Here is an 18,793-nt window from a genome sequence, read left to right on the forward strand (position 1 = left end):
AGACACGGGCAATAAAAAAGACGGATTAACTGCGCAGCCACTGGGACTTTCAGCCATCACTCAAAAAAAATTCTTATATGATGTTCGGAACCTAATTCCAGGCTGCAAATGGAGACAATGAGTTTGTCACCTCATTGCTTTTATCCTGAAGGTCTGTTAAAAGAACGTCTCTAACGAAGACTGAGACTGACCTGACTTTTACTTCCCTTTGCTTCCAGAGCGCAATCAGGCTTTATTAAATGAGTTTACTTTTTGAAACAATGATAGAGCTTTTGCCCTCAGCTATTAAACTAAGCTAGGCTAAGCTCCTTTTCAAAGAGGTCTTCTGAAGTCTTTTCACATTTCTTACAACTTTTAGTGCTCAAACGCTTTTTACATCAAAATGGTTGTTGGAGTTCTTGTTCAAACTTAGAATATTAGCCTGTATTCCATTGCCCAGTAGAATAACAGAATGTGTTAAAGGTCTTGTTTGAACTGATGTCTGAAATAAAGGGTTAATCTCTTTACTCCAGGGTTTCTTGAAGGATTGCCCCAGTGGAACTTTGAACGTGGAGGAGTTTAAAAAGATCTATGCCAATTTCTTTCCCTACGGAGATGCCTCAAAGTTCGCCGAGCATGTCTTCCGGACTTTCGACACCAATGGTGACGGGACGATAGATTTCCGGGAGTTCATCATCGCCTTGAGCGTCACGTCGCGGGGGAAGCTGGAACAGAAGCTGAAATGGGCTTTCAGTATGTACGACCTGGATGGAAACGGATACATCAGCCGTGAGGAGATGCTGGAGATTGTACAGGTCAGCAGTCAAAGTTTGAAAGTAGTACTGAGTATTTTGGTTTATGCACTCAGGTGCTTTTAGAAATGTGTCACCTGTTGACTATCCCAGTTGTGACATTGGAATGTTTTGGGGAACATTTACTTCTGAATCATCACCAAATTTGAACCAAACCAACATAAATTTGTTTTTACTTTTTTTACATCTGGTGTCAATTTTGGTCGGTATATAGCTTTGTTAATACCGAGCTTTCAGGCAAAGAACAATGCAATATCTGAGTTCCTGTTTCCAAAACACAAATGTTTTCATACAGATATTTTCTGCTGTGTTTTCACTTTCAATTTATATTGAGTTTTGAAAAAAACATTTGGATGAAAATGCATTGCCAACTAAGGATTTTAAGGGTATCTGTCTGTATTCAACAAATAAAGATTTTAGGAAAACGACACAGTTGAAACCAGATATTGACCAAATATTTTATAAGCTTTTCTCCTTGTGTGAATTTAAATCAGACTAACATATTTCCTGTTAAAGGCCAGTTAGGATTACCGGTAAATGCCAGAACAATAAACAAGATATTTTTTCAAACCTTTTTAAAATTTAAACTTTCTTAAAGTTTAAATTCATTTCCCTAGTATTTTAGCATATTTCCCTTTAATCACTATCACTTGGGTCAAACCTTTCGGGTATTCTTCCACAGGTTTCCCACAGTACTTTGCTAGAATTTTGACCTATTCCTCCAGACAGAACTGAGTCAGGTTTTGCAGAGTCACCTTTTCAGTTCTGCTCACAAATTTCCTATTGGACTGAGATCAGTGCTTTGTGATGGCCACTCTAAAACATTGAATTTGTTGGTATTTAGCCACATTGTAAATAAAATCCTAATGTGCTTACAGTTATTGTCCATTTAGAAGACATATTTGCCCCCAGTTTTTAACTTCCAAGCTGATGTCTTGAGATGTTGCTTCAATATTTCCACAATACTTCCACCAGTCCCTCATGCATCAAAACACCAGCACATGATGCTGCCACTGCCATCCTTTACATTTGGAGTGGTGTTCGTTGCATAATTTCCCATTTTTCCTGCATATGTAACTGCATCGTTATACAACTTTAGTATCATCATGCCCCAAAAATTAGGGTCTTTGCCCCTGAGTGTATTTTCATCAAAGTGTAATCTGGCTTTGTATGTTGCTTTGGGTGCAATGACTTTGCTCAAATGTGAGTAAACCCCATCAAACCTATTGGGGTTGATACATTTCACACCAAAAAGTGTTCATCCCTGAGACACAGAACTTGCCTTGGAATAGACGTTCCTATGGTCTTTGTATTTGTCTATAATTGTTTGAGAAGATTAAAGGGACACCTTTAGGCATTTGGAAATTGTACCCTAGGAGGAACCAGGCTGGCGGAGGACCACAATGCACTTCCTAATATCTTGGCTGATTTAATTTGGTTTTCCCATGGTGCCACACAAGAACGCAGTGTGTTCGAGGTGTTGCCTTAAAATACATCCACAGCTGTGCCATTAGAAGCTTACGAGGCTATGACATCATCATCAGGGCTTTTCCAAATTACTTAAAGACGTAGTCATTTGAATATAAACCTCTGAATTTAAAGAAAGCCTTAAAAAGCAATACCAAAATTCTGTCTATCATTATTCTAGAATTTAGCAAATACAAATAGTTTTGGTGCTCCAATCTGCTCTGAAACAGTAAAGGTTTAATCAGACAAAGAGAAAAAAATGGTTTCTTTATACAGTGCATCTAAAAATCTTGTTTCAGCTGTATCACAATTACAGCTCTTAAACATGAGCTACAAAATCACAATTTTAACACATTTTGTATTATATTTATTTTTTACATCTGTCAAGAGTTTCTAAAATCTTGATTTATATTTGGATGTGTGCCGTGAACATTAATTTCGAGTAGACAAGAAAGGGTGTTGTAAGCCTTTATTCAAAGTAAAATATAGGTATTTTTGACAATAAACATTTTATTTAAATGACAGGATTCTGTGGTGTGATTACCATAGCACATTAACCATGTTTTAAAAAATGCTTTTCACTTTTCATTCATTCACTTTTCCTCATTTTTCTGATGTACTCAATAGAATATTTAGCCTGATTTATTTATAAACGTATAGGTAACCTCCAATAGGGAAACAATATTCTGTTTGATCATCTGTGGCTGCAAATGAGCCCAAACCATCACTCCTATACCACCATGTTTTATAACCGGTATAATATAATTTGCTAATATGTTTATTTTTTAACAAACAAGTATATTTGATTAACAGCAACGTAGCAAAGGGCTTACTTATTTATCCCACCACCGTAAAGACAGTCATAGAAACGTTTCCTATGAGTATCCATTTTTCACAAGGCCATCTAACTGTACTGTAAGGCTGTAGTCCTTCTTAATGCTTTTATTAATCAACTGACTATTACATAAACTCTGTGTAGACGTTGCAAAAATAGTTTCATAGATCTTCTTGCTTCCAATATTAAATTTGCTATAACCAATCATATGATGAAGCCCAATAAAGTGTGAAAAAGCACACCTAAGAATGGTTTGTATGCCATTTCTATAAAGGCTTGGAAAAATGTCCTCTCACACTTCTTTGTAATATTAAACTGCCTAAATTGTATCAATCTTAGACTATAGGACATATTGTTTTGTTACCTCTGTGATATCTATTGAGACAATGTGTTGTGTGTGTCTGTGTGTCTGTTTTATGGTTCTCATGGATTAGCAAGTTAAATTTAACCAGTGTTTATCCCTGAGTGTGCAGAATACCAGGATTATCCCCGAGCTCATAGAGGTTATGTTATATAGAGAGGAGGGAGGAGAGGGGCCATTGTGTTATTGTGGGCCAACAAAGAGTGAAAATGCTCCCACTAACCTGTCTGGCTGCTCATTAGCCACCCACCTTTTCACATCCTAACCTTACTTAGTGTGATCAACAGACACATCTAGGCTATGATCTAATCACTTCATTGCCATGCTGCTCAACATCTCATGGAGAGGTGAGCTCATCTCTATCCCCACAACATGTCTTCCGCATGGCAGGAATTTAGAAGAGGGTATTGGCCCTCAGATCCGAAGGGGATGATGGGGTGGCGGAGGGGCTGAAGGCAACCAAGCAGAAGTTGGCTACAGCAGCAGAAAGCAGACAGGCAGCAGTAGCACAGAAAATGCAGAGTGCAGCTGGAGATTTTGCAGCTTAAATGGTCAACTCAAATCATCAGGGTATGCTAGATATTTTCTGTAAACTGTGAGAAAAATCACATGTGAAGCTTGCAGGCGTTGCCTCATTTAGGTCTTGACTTTGACTGATTTACTCTAGTCATTCTTATGTGGCTCTGGCTGTATGTTTGGGGACACTGTTCTGATTCAAAGATGAACTTCCACCCTAGCCTCAAGTCCATTGCAGACTCTACTAGGTTTTCTTCCAAGATTGTCCTTTGCTACCTCAATCCTAACAAGTCCGAACAGCTTGCCTATCCCTTCCGAAGAAAAGCATTCCCACAGCATCATGTGATATCCAGTGTTAGTTTTCAGCCACTCATAAAATTTTCCATGTACGCCGAAAGGTTTAGTTTAAGAACCAGTGCTCCTTAATTCACACGTGTTCTGTGTCCCCTACATGGCTTCTGGCAAACTTTAAACAGGGCTTTCTTTCAAATAATTACGTCATTCAAGCCAAACTTCCATAAAGACCACATTTGTGGAGAGGACTGCTAATAACTGTCCTTTTAACAGTTTCTCCCACCTGAGCTGTGGGTCTCCACAACTCCTCTAGAGTTTCAATTAGCCTCTTGGCTGCTTCCCTCATTAACGCTCTCCTGTCACGTTAGGTGGGCGGCCATGTCTTAAAAGGTTGACGGCTGTGCTGTTCGCTAATTTTCTCTGACAAACCTCTGGGGCTTTCACAGAACAGCTAGATTTATTCTGGATTCTGCTTAACAGTTGGGGGACTATGAATGCATTCAGTTGAACTGGATTTTATTTGGTGGTATCACACTTTCTGATTTTTGTAGAAACCTTTAAAACTCATCTATCAGTATCCTTCTACTTGATAATTATGAAGTACTTTGTGTTGGTAAAAGATGGGGAATGATGGGAAATACCTACAGAATCTTGGTATGACATTTTTCATATTTTCAGTTTTCTATTTGGAAATCTCGTACTTATAAATGTGTTTTCTTGCAAGCTTCCCTCTTCTCTGAGGATGCTGTGACACTGATCTACGGTCTGTTTTACACCCTACCCTCCCAGAGGTGGAGTATTAATGGGCACGTAAACTGATTCTAAATCCGTTTGTGAGGCCAGCTGGTACTCTGGGCTTTTTCATGCCTCCATACAGAGTTTAATTTAATGCCAACAGGGGATGGGAGGCGGTCAACAGACAAAGATGTATTAGATCAATACTGTAAGCTCTGCTGGTAAGCCCCCAGCCTTTCATGGACACAGACATACACTCCATGCTTGCACATGTAATTTATGTAATCCTCCTGGTATGGTAGAACAAATATTCTCCTGATTGTTGCAGAGGCTCTAGGAGTTAAAAATGTGTTACAAGCGAATCTGTTGTTGTGGGGTTTGTTAGCACCCAGAGATCTGCATTGACCCTATTTTTCATCTCTGTTATGCTTCTGCTTAGTCTCTGTAATGGCTCCCTGCTGGCTCAAATTCACTCTGTTTTCTCCTCTCCTGCCATCACCCCCTCTGTCTCTCTCCTCCTCCACTCGCTCTGCCTTTCAGGCCATCTACAAGATGGTTTCATCTGTGATGAAGATGCCAGAGGATGAATCCACGCCAGAGAAGAGGACGGATAAGATCTTCAGACAAATGGACCTCAATAATGATGGTGAGGCCGGGAAATAGCACAGAGGCTTGGGTGAGAGATGAAGGATGGGAAACAAGAGTTTATTTTCAATTGGTTTTGTGAAATGAGCTCATTTTACTTAGAGCAAGAGCTTGTGCAACAGCGTATACTTCAGATTTCAGTCCACTATCCAACTATCCAAGGCTATTCATAAGAATAGATAAACGCACAACAAATCAAAGTAAAAAACTACATTATTTTCTTCTTCTTCTTCAACTTTTTCTAAGATGTTTATTTTTATTAAACAAAAAACAGAAACAGTTATTATGATCAAACATTTTTTCTGTCTTGGTTTCGTCAGTATAAACATTCAATAGAGCTGGGTTCACAACCACCGTTGGAATAAAAAAATCCAGGGTGTAGCCAGAAGCAGGTTTTATTTCAAATAATCAAAAACATGTTGAAGATTTCTTTGTTTTGAATTCATTAAACCTCTAATCTGAGAATTGAGGCCAATTAACTACGTTGTCTTTTTTTTATTAATAATCTGGCCTCAGCTTACCTTGTTGATGTTCATTTAGTTCATTCTATTTGGGTGTGAATGTCTGCTGCAAAATGAGACCTTTTCTGGAGAAGTTTCTCACTTTCTTTTTAAATATAAAGTAGATGCTATGCTGTAAGGGGAAAAATATTAATCCCCTGCTAATTTTGTAAGTTTGCTGACTTCCAAAGTAATAAACAATGTTTAATTTCTTTAGTAGTTTCAATGTATTGTGGTCAGACAAATCAGCCAAAATTTCAGAAAAACTGAAATAGACAAAAGTTGAAAAAAAACAATTTAACACTGACAACTTCTCTGGTAGGTTTACACACATCTTTGGCAAGATTTTGGCATTTCCCAGAAACTTTTAATCCTTTAGGTCACCTGGCTGCCTCTTAGGAACTTAAAGCCTCAGCTCCCTAAACAGATCTATAGGACTGAGATCTGGAGACTGGCCTCTGTCACTCCTTTGTTGCCCTGGTGTTGCATCTGTAATTATTGCCGTTATTGATTGAAGATCAATCCACAACCCACCTTTGGTGTTTTGGTTGAGGAATGAATGTTCTCCAAAATTTTACGTTACATGGCATCTACTACAGGCGCCTAAGTAAGATTAAGTAGGACTGTACCATTAGCAGAGTTTACCATCCACACTATTATTGACATGAAATTCACTCCAGATGTTGGTTAAAGTTAAAGTTATCCATACTAAGAGATCAAAATATATTAGTGCAAAACCTATGTATAATAAGGTGGAATTACACAGGGAACAAGTACACCGGCACCTGGAATAATTCCACCCCTCAAGGATTTTACCCACATTTAACACTAAATACTACTTTTTCTAACCACAGTGTCAAACTAATCTACCCTTTGAGTAGATTTCTTTAGAGAATAAAACACTTGTGATTCAGGTGTGACCTCAGGTAGACCTTATGCAACCAATCAAGAGCATGGTTGGTCACATCAGTTGTGCTTGACATAGAAAACCCCAAATATGTGGATGGTTGGCTTTTAATGTCTCATTGCATGTTAGAGATATGGCTTCTTCTTAAGAATTGTCCAGAAATTTCAGAGACAAGATCATTGCCTGGCAAAAGCAAGAAAGAAGAATGGAATCAGCTAGCAAAGGCCCTGATTGTTCCTTGAGATGCAGTGGGAAGCATAGTTCACAAGTTTACAGTGAAAGGAACAGTGGTTACACCACCTGTTTAGACCACTAAATGCTGAAGGCTCCATGCCTGGACCGCACCACTGACCCAAAAGCCAAAAACAGGTCAGCTCCAGCTGCTCACTATATAAGTAATGCAAATAGGTTTTGAGATTCTGTACTCTAGCTTTTTGGTAATCATTAACAGTATTTTCTTGAGGAGGAAGAATAAATCACACAGTGTAGAAAACACCATGCCCACAATGAAGTAGTAAATCCTGGGAGAAAATGTCATGTTGGATGTCAGGAGGCTGAAGCTTGTGCATCATTGGACCTTCAAACATGACCATAGTCATAATAATATCTCAAAGACCACCAGGATTAGGTTTTCAGAAGAGGTCCTGTAACATACTAGAGTGTCCATCATATGTCACCTTACTTGAACAGTGCTGAAAACATGTGCTGCAATCTGAAAAAGGTGGATGACGCACACAAATCCAAGAATAATAATGAATTCGATTTGAAGTGGAAATGAAGTGGCTAGGAACACTTCCAGGAGTAAGTAAGGAAAACGTTATTCATATAGGACCTTTCAAGATAAAAATCACTGCTTCAACAATCAGTGCTTCAACAAAAAAGAAATACATAAGATAAAATTAAACAAAAGCAGTTTAAAAAAAAGAAGTTTTTAGCTGGCCTTTAACAGAAACCCCTGAGTCTGCTGATCTCAGAGTCAGAGGAAGGGAGTTCCAAGGTTTTGGAGCCACAAAATAAAATAATCTGTCTCCTTTAGTTTAAAAGTTTGTATGGGGGACAATCAGCAGGTCCTGATCACAGGACCTTAGTGCCCTAGTAGGGGTGTAGGGATGAATTAGATCAGAGATATACACTGGTGCCTGTCCATGCAGCACTCTCCAAGTCAATACTAGGATCTTGAAATGCACTCGATAATGAACTGGGAGCCAATGAAGTCACATGACAAAATTTAGAGGATCTAATCAGGAGCCTAGCCACAGCATTCTGTACAGACTGCAACCAGTCTAGGGAGGTTTTTGTAAGACGTGTAGAAAGCACTGCAATAATACAAACGAGACAAAACGAAAGTATGAATTAAGATATTAATCTCAGGACGAGAAACAAAAGGGCTAAGTCTGGCAATATTTCGCGAATGGTGGAAACAGGATCGGACCAGAACTTTGACATGATTTTCAAGCATAAAGCCAAAGGTTATCCCAAGGTTTTTAACAGAAGATTTAGCCAAAAAACCAAGAGTCCCAAGGATTTGCTTTATCTTTCCAGTTATTTTTTCTGGTGCAAAAATGATTACTTCGGTTTTTTCTTCATTCAAATGAAGAAAACGTCCTGTCATCCATCATTTAATTGACTCCAGGCATTTTCATAATATGTGCAGTTTCCACACTTGACTTGGAAGAAAATAAATATACAACTGGATATCATCTGCATAGCAGTGATAGGAAATATCCTTAAAATATAACAGAATAGGACAAAGAGGAAGCAGATAAAGCAACAACAACAGTGGCCCAAAACAGAGCCCGGTGGAACACCAAATTGAACAGGACAGAAATGGGATCTGTAAATAAATGCAGCCAAAAATGTTGATCTATCAGAGGCATGACTGTGGCTGAGTGATGCTCTGGGGCTGCTTTGCGTCCACTTATGCCAGGAACTGTGCAGGAAAAATGTTGATCTATCAGAAGCAATATAAGAATAAGAACTTGCAATATTAGCTGTGTTGAGCTAGTTAAATTGTTATTGTGTGATTTGTTTCTTAGAAAAGATGCTAGTTTCAGACACACACTGGAAAATTATACAATTAAGTAAATAGACAGATAAAACTGATGACTATATTGACAATACAACAATTAAGAATTAAAAGTGAGAGAAAATCAATCAATTATAAACTATGAGAAACTGCAATCTCAATGGTGTAAATTAGCAAGGAAACACTGAAGATGTATGAATATTTTAGAAGTTATAAATAGATAAAATCCATAAAAACCTTATATAGTAAACACAAAACTTTTAATCAAAACAGTAGAGAACAATGTTTTCATATGACAGTACTTACTTAAACAAGATCAAATAATGAGATATTCATAGGTAATGCTTATATTTGAACAAAACAATACATTACAAGAGATACTCACCAACAGAAGACCGCTTTCCAGAAGACCTCAAGGGTCTGGAGGGGCTGTTTGACAGAAACAAGCCTGATGAATAGCGTTGGCTGAGACCATTAAATAGTAAGATGACCCTAAAATATTTTCTAACATGGAAAAGTAGCTGATGTAGAGACTTTCAAACCTGTGTGATGCGAGCTAACTTTCTGGACTAGACTATTAATTTAATTCAATTTAGTTTTATTTATATAGCGCCAATTCACAACACATGTTGTCTCAAGGCACTTCACAACAGTCAGGTACATACAGGGGTTGGACAATGAAACTGAAACACCTGGTTTTAGACCACAATAATTTATTAGTATGGTCTAGGGCCTCCTTTTGCGGCCAATACAGCGTCAATTCGTCTTGAGAATGACATATACAAGTCCTGCACAGTGGTCAGAGGGATTTTAAGCCATTCTTCTTGCAGGATACTGGCCAGGTCACTACGTGATACTGGTGGAGGAAAACGTTTCCTGACTCGCTCCTCCAAAACACCCCAAAGTGGCTCAATAATATTCAGATCTGGTGACTGTGCAGGCCATGGGAGATGTTCAACTTCACTTTCATGTTCATCAAACCAATCTTTCACCAGTCTTGCTGTGTGTATTGGTGCATCCTGATACACGGCACCGCCTTCAGGATACAATGTTTGAACCATTGGATGCACATGGTCCTCAAGAATGGTTCGGTAGTCCTTGGCAGTGACGCGCCCATCTAGCACAAGTATTGGGCCAAGAGAATGCCATGATATGGCAGCCCAAACCATCACTGATCCACCCCCATGTTTCACTCTGGGCATGCAACAGTCTGGGTGGTACGCTTCTTTGGGGCTTCTCCACACCGTAACTCTCCCGGATGTGGGGAAAACAGTAAAGGTGGACTCATCAGAGAACAATACATGTTTCACATTGTCCACCGCCCAAGATTTGCGTTCCTTGCACCATTGAAACCGACGTTTGGCATTGGCATGAGTGACCAAAGGTTTGGCTATAGCAGTCCGGCCGTGTATATTGACCCTGTGGAGCTCCCGACGGACAGTTCTGGTGGAAACAGGAGAGTTGAGGTGCACATTTAATTCTGCCGTGATTTGGGCAGCCGTGGTTTTATGTTTTTTGGATACAATCCGGGTTAGCAACTGAACAACCCTTTCAGACAGCTTCCTCTTGCGTCCACAGTTAATCCTGTTGGATGTGGTTCGTCCTTCTTGGTGGTATGCTGACATTACCCTGGATACCGTGGCTCTTGATACATCACAAAGACCTGCTGTCTTGGTCACAGATGCGCCAGCAAGACTTGCACCGACAATTTGTCCTCTTTTGAACTCTGGTATGTCACCCATAATGTTGTGTGCATTTCAATATTTTGAGCAAAACTGTGCTCTTACCCTGTTAATTGAACCTTCACACTCTGCTCTTACTGGTGCAATGTGCAATCAATGAAGACTGGCTACCAGGCTGGTCCAATTTAGCCATGAAACCCCCCACACTAAAATGACAGGTGTTTCAGTTTCATTGTCCAACCCCTGTACATTCCAATTAATCCTAACCATTTAACAGTGCAGTCGGAGTTAGCTTTTTATTAAAATTGGATAAAAAGTTTTTCTATCTAAGGAAACCCAGCAGATTGCAACCAGTCAGTGACTTGCAGCATTCCCTCCTCCCAGATGAGCATGTAGAGACAGTGGACAGTCACTGGCGTTGACTTTGCAGCAATCCCTCATACTGAGCATGCATGTAGACACAGCGGAGAGGAAAAACTCCCTTTTAACAGGAAGAAACCTCCAGCACAACCAGGCTCAGTGTGAGCAGCCATCTGCCACAACCGACTGGGGGTTTGAGAGAACAGAGCAGAGACACAAAAAGAACACAGAAGCACTGATCCAGGAGTACTTTCTATGGGAAGGAAAAGTAAATGTTAATGGATATAGCTCCTTTAGTTGTTTCACCTAGAAAGAAAGAACAGATAAACTCTGAGCCAGTTTTCAAGGTTAGAGTCTGAAAGAGAGCACATAGAGTTTGTTACAGTTAAGCTCAGTCATTCGCCATGTCTAGGAGAGAGAAAGGGTTAAACACTAAAAGACAGGGCTATGTGGATCATCGGTAGAGGGTGAGCATTAAGTTGTTGCCAGCAGAAGCTCGGACGATTCCCCTCTCCAGAATGGTGTCACAGGTAGACACAGAGCCAGGCCAGGTGTAGCTTCTAGGAAGAGAATAGAAAGAACAAGGTTAAAAGGTGAAATAACAGTCAATAATGCAAAATTGGAGTGTAGTGTGAGAATATAGCGAAGAGGGTGAAAGTGGTCGTTATGTCCTCCAGCAGCCTAAGCCTATAGCAGCATAATTACACAGATAGTTTCAGTTCAGATTATTTAGTTAAACGCCGCTTATTTATAACAATGTCATCTCAAGGAACCCCACAAAGGGTCCCACTGATGGTCATTGTTATACTAAAAACCACAAGGATTGGGATACCTTTCTCTGTCAGACTGATTATAACCATTGGAAAAGAGAAGGGGTCACACAGGTAGCAGAAATGGAGGGTGTGTTTGCACCTCAACCATAACTGAGCCGGTTTAGGCTAAACCTGACTCCCCTTTACTCCAACCAACAGGGAGGGAGGAAGGCTCCCTCCCTGATAAACTAAGCCACTCTAACTATAAGCTTTATCAAAAAGGAAAGTTTTAAGCCTAGCCTTAAAAGTAGACAGGGTGTCTGCCTCATGGACTAAAGCTGGGAGCTGGTTCCACAGGAGAGGAGCCTGATGACTAAAGGATCTGCCTCCCATTCTACTTCTAGAGACTCTAGGAACCACCAGTAAACCTGCTGTCTGAGAACGAAGTGCCCTGTTAGGAACATATGGAACCATCAGATCTCTGATGTATGATGGAGCTAGATCAATAAGGGCTTTATATGTGAGGAGGAGAATTTTAAATTCTATTCTAAATTTAACAGGGAGCCAATGAAGGGAAGCTAAAATAGGAGAAATATGATCTCTGTTTTTAATTTTCATCCGAACTCTTGCTGCAGCATTTTGAATCAGCTGAAGGCTATTAACTGCATTTTGTGGACATCCTGATAGTAAAGAATTACAATAGTCCAGCCTTGAAGTAACAAAAGCATGGACTAGTTTTTCAGCGTCACTCCTGGATAGGATATTTCTAATTTTGGCAATGTTCCGGAGGTGAAAGAAGGAAATCCTAGAAACCTGTTTAATATGAAACTTAAATGACATGTCCTGGTCAAAAATAACACCAAGGTTTTTTACTTTACTACCGGAGGTCAATTTAATGCCATCCAAGTTAAGTTATTGACTAAGCAGTTTCTTTTTTAAAGACTCCGGTCCAAAGACGACAACTTCTGTCTTGTTTGAAATTAGAAGGAAAAAATTTAAAGTCATCCAAGATTTTATATCTTCAAGACATGCTTGTAGTCTATCTAACTGGTTGGGCTCATCAGGATTTATGGATAAGTAAGCTGAGTATCATCAGTGTAACAGTGAAAATTTATCCCATGCTGCCTGATAATTTGACCTATTGGAAGCATATATATAGTAAAGCATATATATAGTAAAGATGGTTCTCCACAATTAACCCTGGAGTTTAAAGATGATTTATCATTTACATGAACAAACTGGAATCTGTCAGACAGATAAGATTTAAACCAGCCTAGCGCTGTTCCCCTGATCCCTACAGCATATTCCAGCCTTTTTAAGAGAATATTATGGTCGACTGTATCAAATGCAGCACTGAGATCTAACAGAACCAGAACAGACACAAGTCCATTATCTGAGGCCATAAGAATATCATTAGTGACTTTCAGCAGAGCTGTTTCAGTGCTATGATGAGCTCTGAAACCTGACTGAAACTCTTCAAACAGGTCATTGCTGTGTAAATGCTCACACATTTGATTAGCAACTATTTTCTCAAGAATTTTAGATAAGAATGGAAGATTGGATATAGGTCTGTAATTTTTCAAGTCATCTCGATCAAGCGAAGGTTTCTTAAGTAAAGGTTTAATTACAGCTAACTTAAAAGCCTGTGGTACATATCCATTTACTAAAGATAGATTAATCATATCTAAAATGGGGCTGGTAATCAGAGGGAACACTTCCTTAAATAATTTGGTTGGGATTGGGTCTAACATACAAGTTGAAGGTTTAGATGAAGCTAATATTTCTGATAACTCAGGAAGCTTCACAGGATCAAAACAGTCAAACACAAATCAGGTTCTGCAGTTATTTCCAATGTTGTCTCACTTGCTCAGGATGAAGTAATCATCTTCGGGAGTATGTCAAAGATTTTCTTTGTAATAGAATCAATTTTATTTAAGAAGAATCCCATAAACTCATGGCTGCTATGAGGTAAGGGAATGGATGAGATGAGAAATGATGAGAAATAAGCTGTTCTAGCTTGGCGAAGTGTCTTTTTATACAACAGTAGGCTATTTTTCCAGATTAAGTAGGAATCCTCTAGGTGTGTAGAGCACCATTTTCTCTCCAATTTTCTAACACTGTGCTTTAAAGTACGCAGCTCTGAATTAAACCAAGGAGCTAGCCTCCTATTAATGATTACCTTCTTTTTCAAGGGGGCTGCATTGTCTAATGCATCACGCAATGATGAAGAAACACTATGAACAAAATAATCAATTTGTGAAGGGGCAGAAACAGAATTATTGCCCTCCATTGTGCTTTTCAGTGATAATGAGGAAATTAAAAGTGGAACAGATTCTTTAAAGGTTGTTACAGCATCGCCTGATAATGATCTACTATAATGAAATTTTCTTTCAGGTGTGGAGTACTCGGTTAAATTAAACTCAAAGGTTATTGAGAAATGGTCAGACAGGACAGGGTTATGAGAGAATATTGTTATGTCTTTACACTCAATGCCATATGTCAGCACAAGGTCCAGAGAATAAAGACAAAGGTGGGTAGGTTTGTTAATGTTTTGAGCAAAGCCAATTGAGTCTAAGATAGCATTAAACACTATATTTAGGCTATCACATTCAGTGTCAACATGAATGTTAAAATCCCCCACTATAATAACTTTATCTGTATTTAACACTAAATCAATCTGATTGTCACAAATCAGGTCACTAACTAGCAATGTCTTTGAAGGGAGAGATCATATGTTCAGTAAGCCACATTTAATTGTTTTATTTTTCTTTTCGGTCTGAGTTGTGTTTATTTTTATGAGATTTTCCTGATTTCCTCCTTTTAGATTATTTTTTAACCTATTCAATTTTGGCCGTGGGCGAGACACTGTCTTAATAGGGTAATGGGTGGGTAGCAGTACAGAAGCTGCAGAGAGGAGTGTTAAACTACAACCCTGCTTCCTGGTCTGAACCCTGGGTTGTCAGAGTTTTGGAGAACTAATAAATTCGGCCAGATTCCTATTATCTCCCAATATTTCAAACTTACAAGAATTACAAACAAAAAAGCTACAACATGCTTTTTCTTCATCAGTGGAGTCTTGAAAGGTGAACAGACATTGAAGTCGTTGCCGTTGAGTGTCATACTTTTTGTTACTTTGGAAAAATAGACTAACTCCAGGTCTTTCTGAAGCCCTCCAAGTGGTCTTTGAGTTTTGCAAAACTCCTCTGATAAACCTTTTGAACCATCTCTCATGAATCTCTGAGGAGCTTCTGGTCGTGGCTGGTTTATGGTGAATGGATGTTCTTTTAAACTTTGGATTTTGGGACATTCTGAGGTTTAGACATACATTTGTATGCAGTGATATCAGTATGCTTTGCAAAAACAAGGTTATGAAGGTCTTGACTGAGGTCTTTGCTTTTACACATCAGGAGATGCTCCTTATGCGACAACTTGGTAATAAGAAACCTTTTTAGGCCATAAGTTTGACCTAATAAACTGATATTAAATAGCTTAGATAGGGCGCAGGATTATTTTCAAAATACTGACTTTCTTAGTTTTCTGCAGATTCTTTTGTTCATATTATTAAAATATTTATTTCCCTACATCGTTGATGAACTATGAATTGGATGGGATAAGTTTGTTTTTTCTGCATTCTGTAAAGCAAACTCTGGCGCACCCATGATTTCAAGCCATGACCTCAGATGTAAAATCTGCACAAACACAAAAAGCAATTTCAACACCATAGTGACTCATTCAAATTGGTCTTTTTTGTGGTCCTTTTGTTGTGAATTATACTTAATAGCATCATCAGTATCATAGAAAATAATGTCTGCATTCTTGTTCCTTTCTATCCGTATCTGTTTGCAGGCAAATTGTCCTTGGAGGAGTTTATCAAAGGTGCCAAAAGCGACCCCTCCATTGTCCGGCTACTCCAGTGTGACCCCAGCTCCGCCTCCCAGTTCTAAACCCATCCTGCTCCAACCCTGTTTTTATTCGCCCTGCTCTATTTCTGTTGCTACTCAGAACGTCCCTGAAATCAATGCATGATGGTTCACATTTCTCATGTGTTTAGTTCTTGTTTAGCCGAGAGGTTGAGGAGGGTAGGAATTTCACTTTACTTTTGTATTTGGGGAAAATGAAGGGACATGCTTTCGTACATTTAATGCTGGGTCCAGGAGGCACCTGTCATTGTTCCTGACTGTCTCCATCTGTATCTGGAACATGAGGCTGTTACGGAGCTTGGATGCTTTCTGCTGCATGGAGAGGCCCTCGGCTTCACCTCCAACGCATGTGTATATCATGTACATACTGTATGTGTATGTATATCATAAGTCAGTTTGTCTTCACTCACTGTGTGGCACACATTCTGTGGCATTGAACAGCAGTATTATGTAGCGTTGCTTCCTGTGCTGATCTCAGTGGGAGTTTTGGGGTTGGTGGGATTTTATCGCTGCATGATCTTTCGCTGTGAAAAAGAAGGCCTAAGATCCCTTTTGATTATTTGTGAATATCTACTGGTGATCTTTTTTTGTTTGTTTTGCTTTTTTGTAATTTGTACATAATTTTTTCCTTGTTTTTAATTTGATTTAATTTATTCATTTATACTCTAAATGTGCTTTTACTTTGATATGTTTGAGACGTCTATATTCCAGTTTACAATGGCTGAGTGAAAGGCGTGATTTTATGGATTTGGTCAAAATGAAGGATATGAATTTCCAGTGAAATAAGAGGATCTCATAATGCATTCGATCAACATCACCAGTAGAACATATCGGTATTTTGCTGCCATGTATTCACAGAGTATGGCTGTGCTTTCAGTCTGAATGCATGTGTGCACGTGTGAATTCCCACTGAATGCTTGAGGCTAACTTTTACAGTATTATGTTGTGTTCTATATGTACAGTACCTTGCAAAACTTATTCAGACCCCTTAAACCTTTTCACATCTTCTCATGTTTCAACCAAAAAAGGTAATGTGTTTCGTTGGTGTTTGATGTGGTACACCAACACATGGTAGTGCATAATTTGTGAAGTGTAGATAAAAAGAATATGTGATTTTCATATTTGTCATAAATAAATATCTGATAAGGGTGACACCCCTATTAATGAAATCTTTGTAGAACTACTGCACTTACGCTGCTATTACAGCAAGTCTTTTGTCTTTCTGACATCTCTGAACAGAAGTGCAAATGCTATAGATTTTTCTTCTGCTACCAGTTTTAGAATAGATGTACATTTGATCTGCAGCAACATCAACAGTTTTAAATAGGAACTGTAGTAAATGCTGGTGCCGCAAGAAAGCGCATGAAAGTCAGAGGCATTTGCCATTTTTCTCAAGACATCTAGGGCATGAAGCTATAACCCAGACTTTAGCTTTCCCGTTAACAGTTTTTCCCACCTGAGCTGTGGATTTCTGTGTTCTGAGTTACCATGGACTTCATGGCTGCTTCTCTGATTGAGGCTCTTCTTTAATTGTCAGTTTAGGTGAATGACAATGTGTTGCACAATGTACATATAGTGTTGCCACACTGTTTCCAAAAAGAGAAGCCTCCCACAGTATAATGCTGCCACCACCGTCTGTCAACGTAGGGATGATCTGTTCAAGGGTAATGAGTGTTCGTTTTCCTGCATACAGCGTTTTGCATATATGCTAAAATAATTGCTATTTTGTCCTCGTCCTACATTTTTTATCCACTCCACAATTGTGCACAACTTTGTCTTGATCTGTCACTTAAAATCCCAGTAAAGTACATTGAGGCTTGTGGTTTTATTGTGACAAAATGTAAAAATGTTCATCAGATATGAACAGTTTTGCAAGTTATTGTTAGTATCTTAGAATTCTTTAATATTGAGCAGTAAACTTAAGATAGTTGTAACCTGTCACTATAATGCATGATCCTACGAGCAAGACACAGGCAACTTTCACAACCACAGTTTACGCAAAGTGATACCTTTTTGGAGCTCTGCAGCCCTTTCAGAAATGAGCATGTCTCCAGCTGTGGAGCAACCCCACCATCCCTCCCTCAATCTTTTTTTTCTTCTGACAGAGAACTCACTAAGGGCTTGTTCATCACTCTTATGCAGAACGCTGCTTGCAGAGCAGTCACATGTAGAGGCATGCTTCATGAGAGAGCAACAAGGTCATACACTTGTTCAGATTTCATAGGGTGATACAGGGAATCAATTTCTATTGGCACTTTAAAGTCTATAATTAAAAGCACCTACTTTATTTGATGATAATAATTGGAGCACTATTGTCTGGTATTTAGAGAACTGTCTCTCATCAGAAGAAATAAAAACATATGTTTTGAGACAGTGGAGCCAGCACTACTCTGAAATGTCTCACAATAAATCCAGTTCACTGTTGCCCTCACCTGGTTTGTACACTTTTAAACCAACTGAAAGAGAAATTAAATAGAGCAAAAATGTATTTAAAGTCAATAAAATCAATTCATCCTTATTTGTTATAGTTTTACCCAATATCGAATTGGTCACACATTAAAAAAGATGGACACAAGTAAATAGCCCATGTATACCTGAGAGCTGTCCTGGAACCCCTGCATCCAACTACTCTGACATGGATCTAAAGAATAAATGTTGTGAACAGGAAATACCTATCCAGCAGCGTCTCTGCTTTGGGGATCCTTACGTATCACTGCCTTCTGCTGGTAGAATAAGAAACAGTCAGAATTTCCTGATTTACTAGTTTATTCCTTTTTCTATTATCACTGCCTCTTATGATAAACTGGTATCTTGTCTTAAAGAAATCAAACCCCCCTCCTTTATTTCTCCCTCCTTCCCCTGTTCCTGCACTATTTTTCTGTTGCATGAAAACCTCATGTGAGGATGCAATGTTTGTTCTGTTGAACCTGACAATAAAGTTATCAAAATATACCTATGTGTTTCAAAGCATGTGTCGACCACGTCCTCATTTCCACACAAAA

At 38.9% G+C, this 18,793-nt stretch overlaps 1 protein-coding gene across 3 annotated transcripts in view; it reads left to right on the top strand.

Moving 5' to 3' along the window:
* Window positions 1-18,743, top strand: part of LOC124879290 (hippocalcin-like protein 1) — a 72,939-nt gene extending 54,196 nt beyond the window's left edge. For all 3 annotated transcript variants that reach the window (XM_047383766.1, XM_047383765.1, XM_047383767.1), the window contains 3 exons: window positions 513-794; window positions 5,540-5,645; window positions 15,718-18,743. In XM_047383766.1, coding sequence (XP_047239722.1) covers window positions 513-794; window positions 5,540-5,645; window positions 15,718-15,815 — 486 coding nt within the window. In that variant the 3' untranslated portion in view covers window positions 15,816-18,743. The remainder of the gene's footprint in view (window positions 1-512; window positions 795-5,539; window positions 5,646-15,717) is intronic.
* Window positions 18,744-18,793: the final 50 nt, after the last annotated feature.

Source organism: Girardinichthys multiradiatus, chromosome 13 (genome assembly GCF_021462225.1).
Source record: "Girardinichthys multiradiatus isolate DD_20200921_A chromosome 13, DD_fGirMul_XY1, whole genome shotgun sequence".
Classification (NCBI taxonomy): domain Eukaryota; kingdom Metazoa; phylum Chordata; class Actinopteri; order Cyprinodontiformes; family Goodeidae; genus Girardinichthys; species Girardinichthys multiradiatus.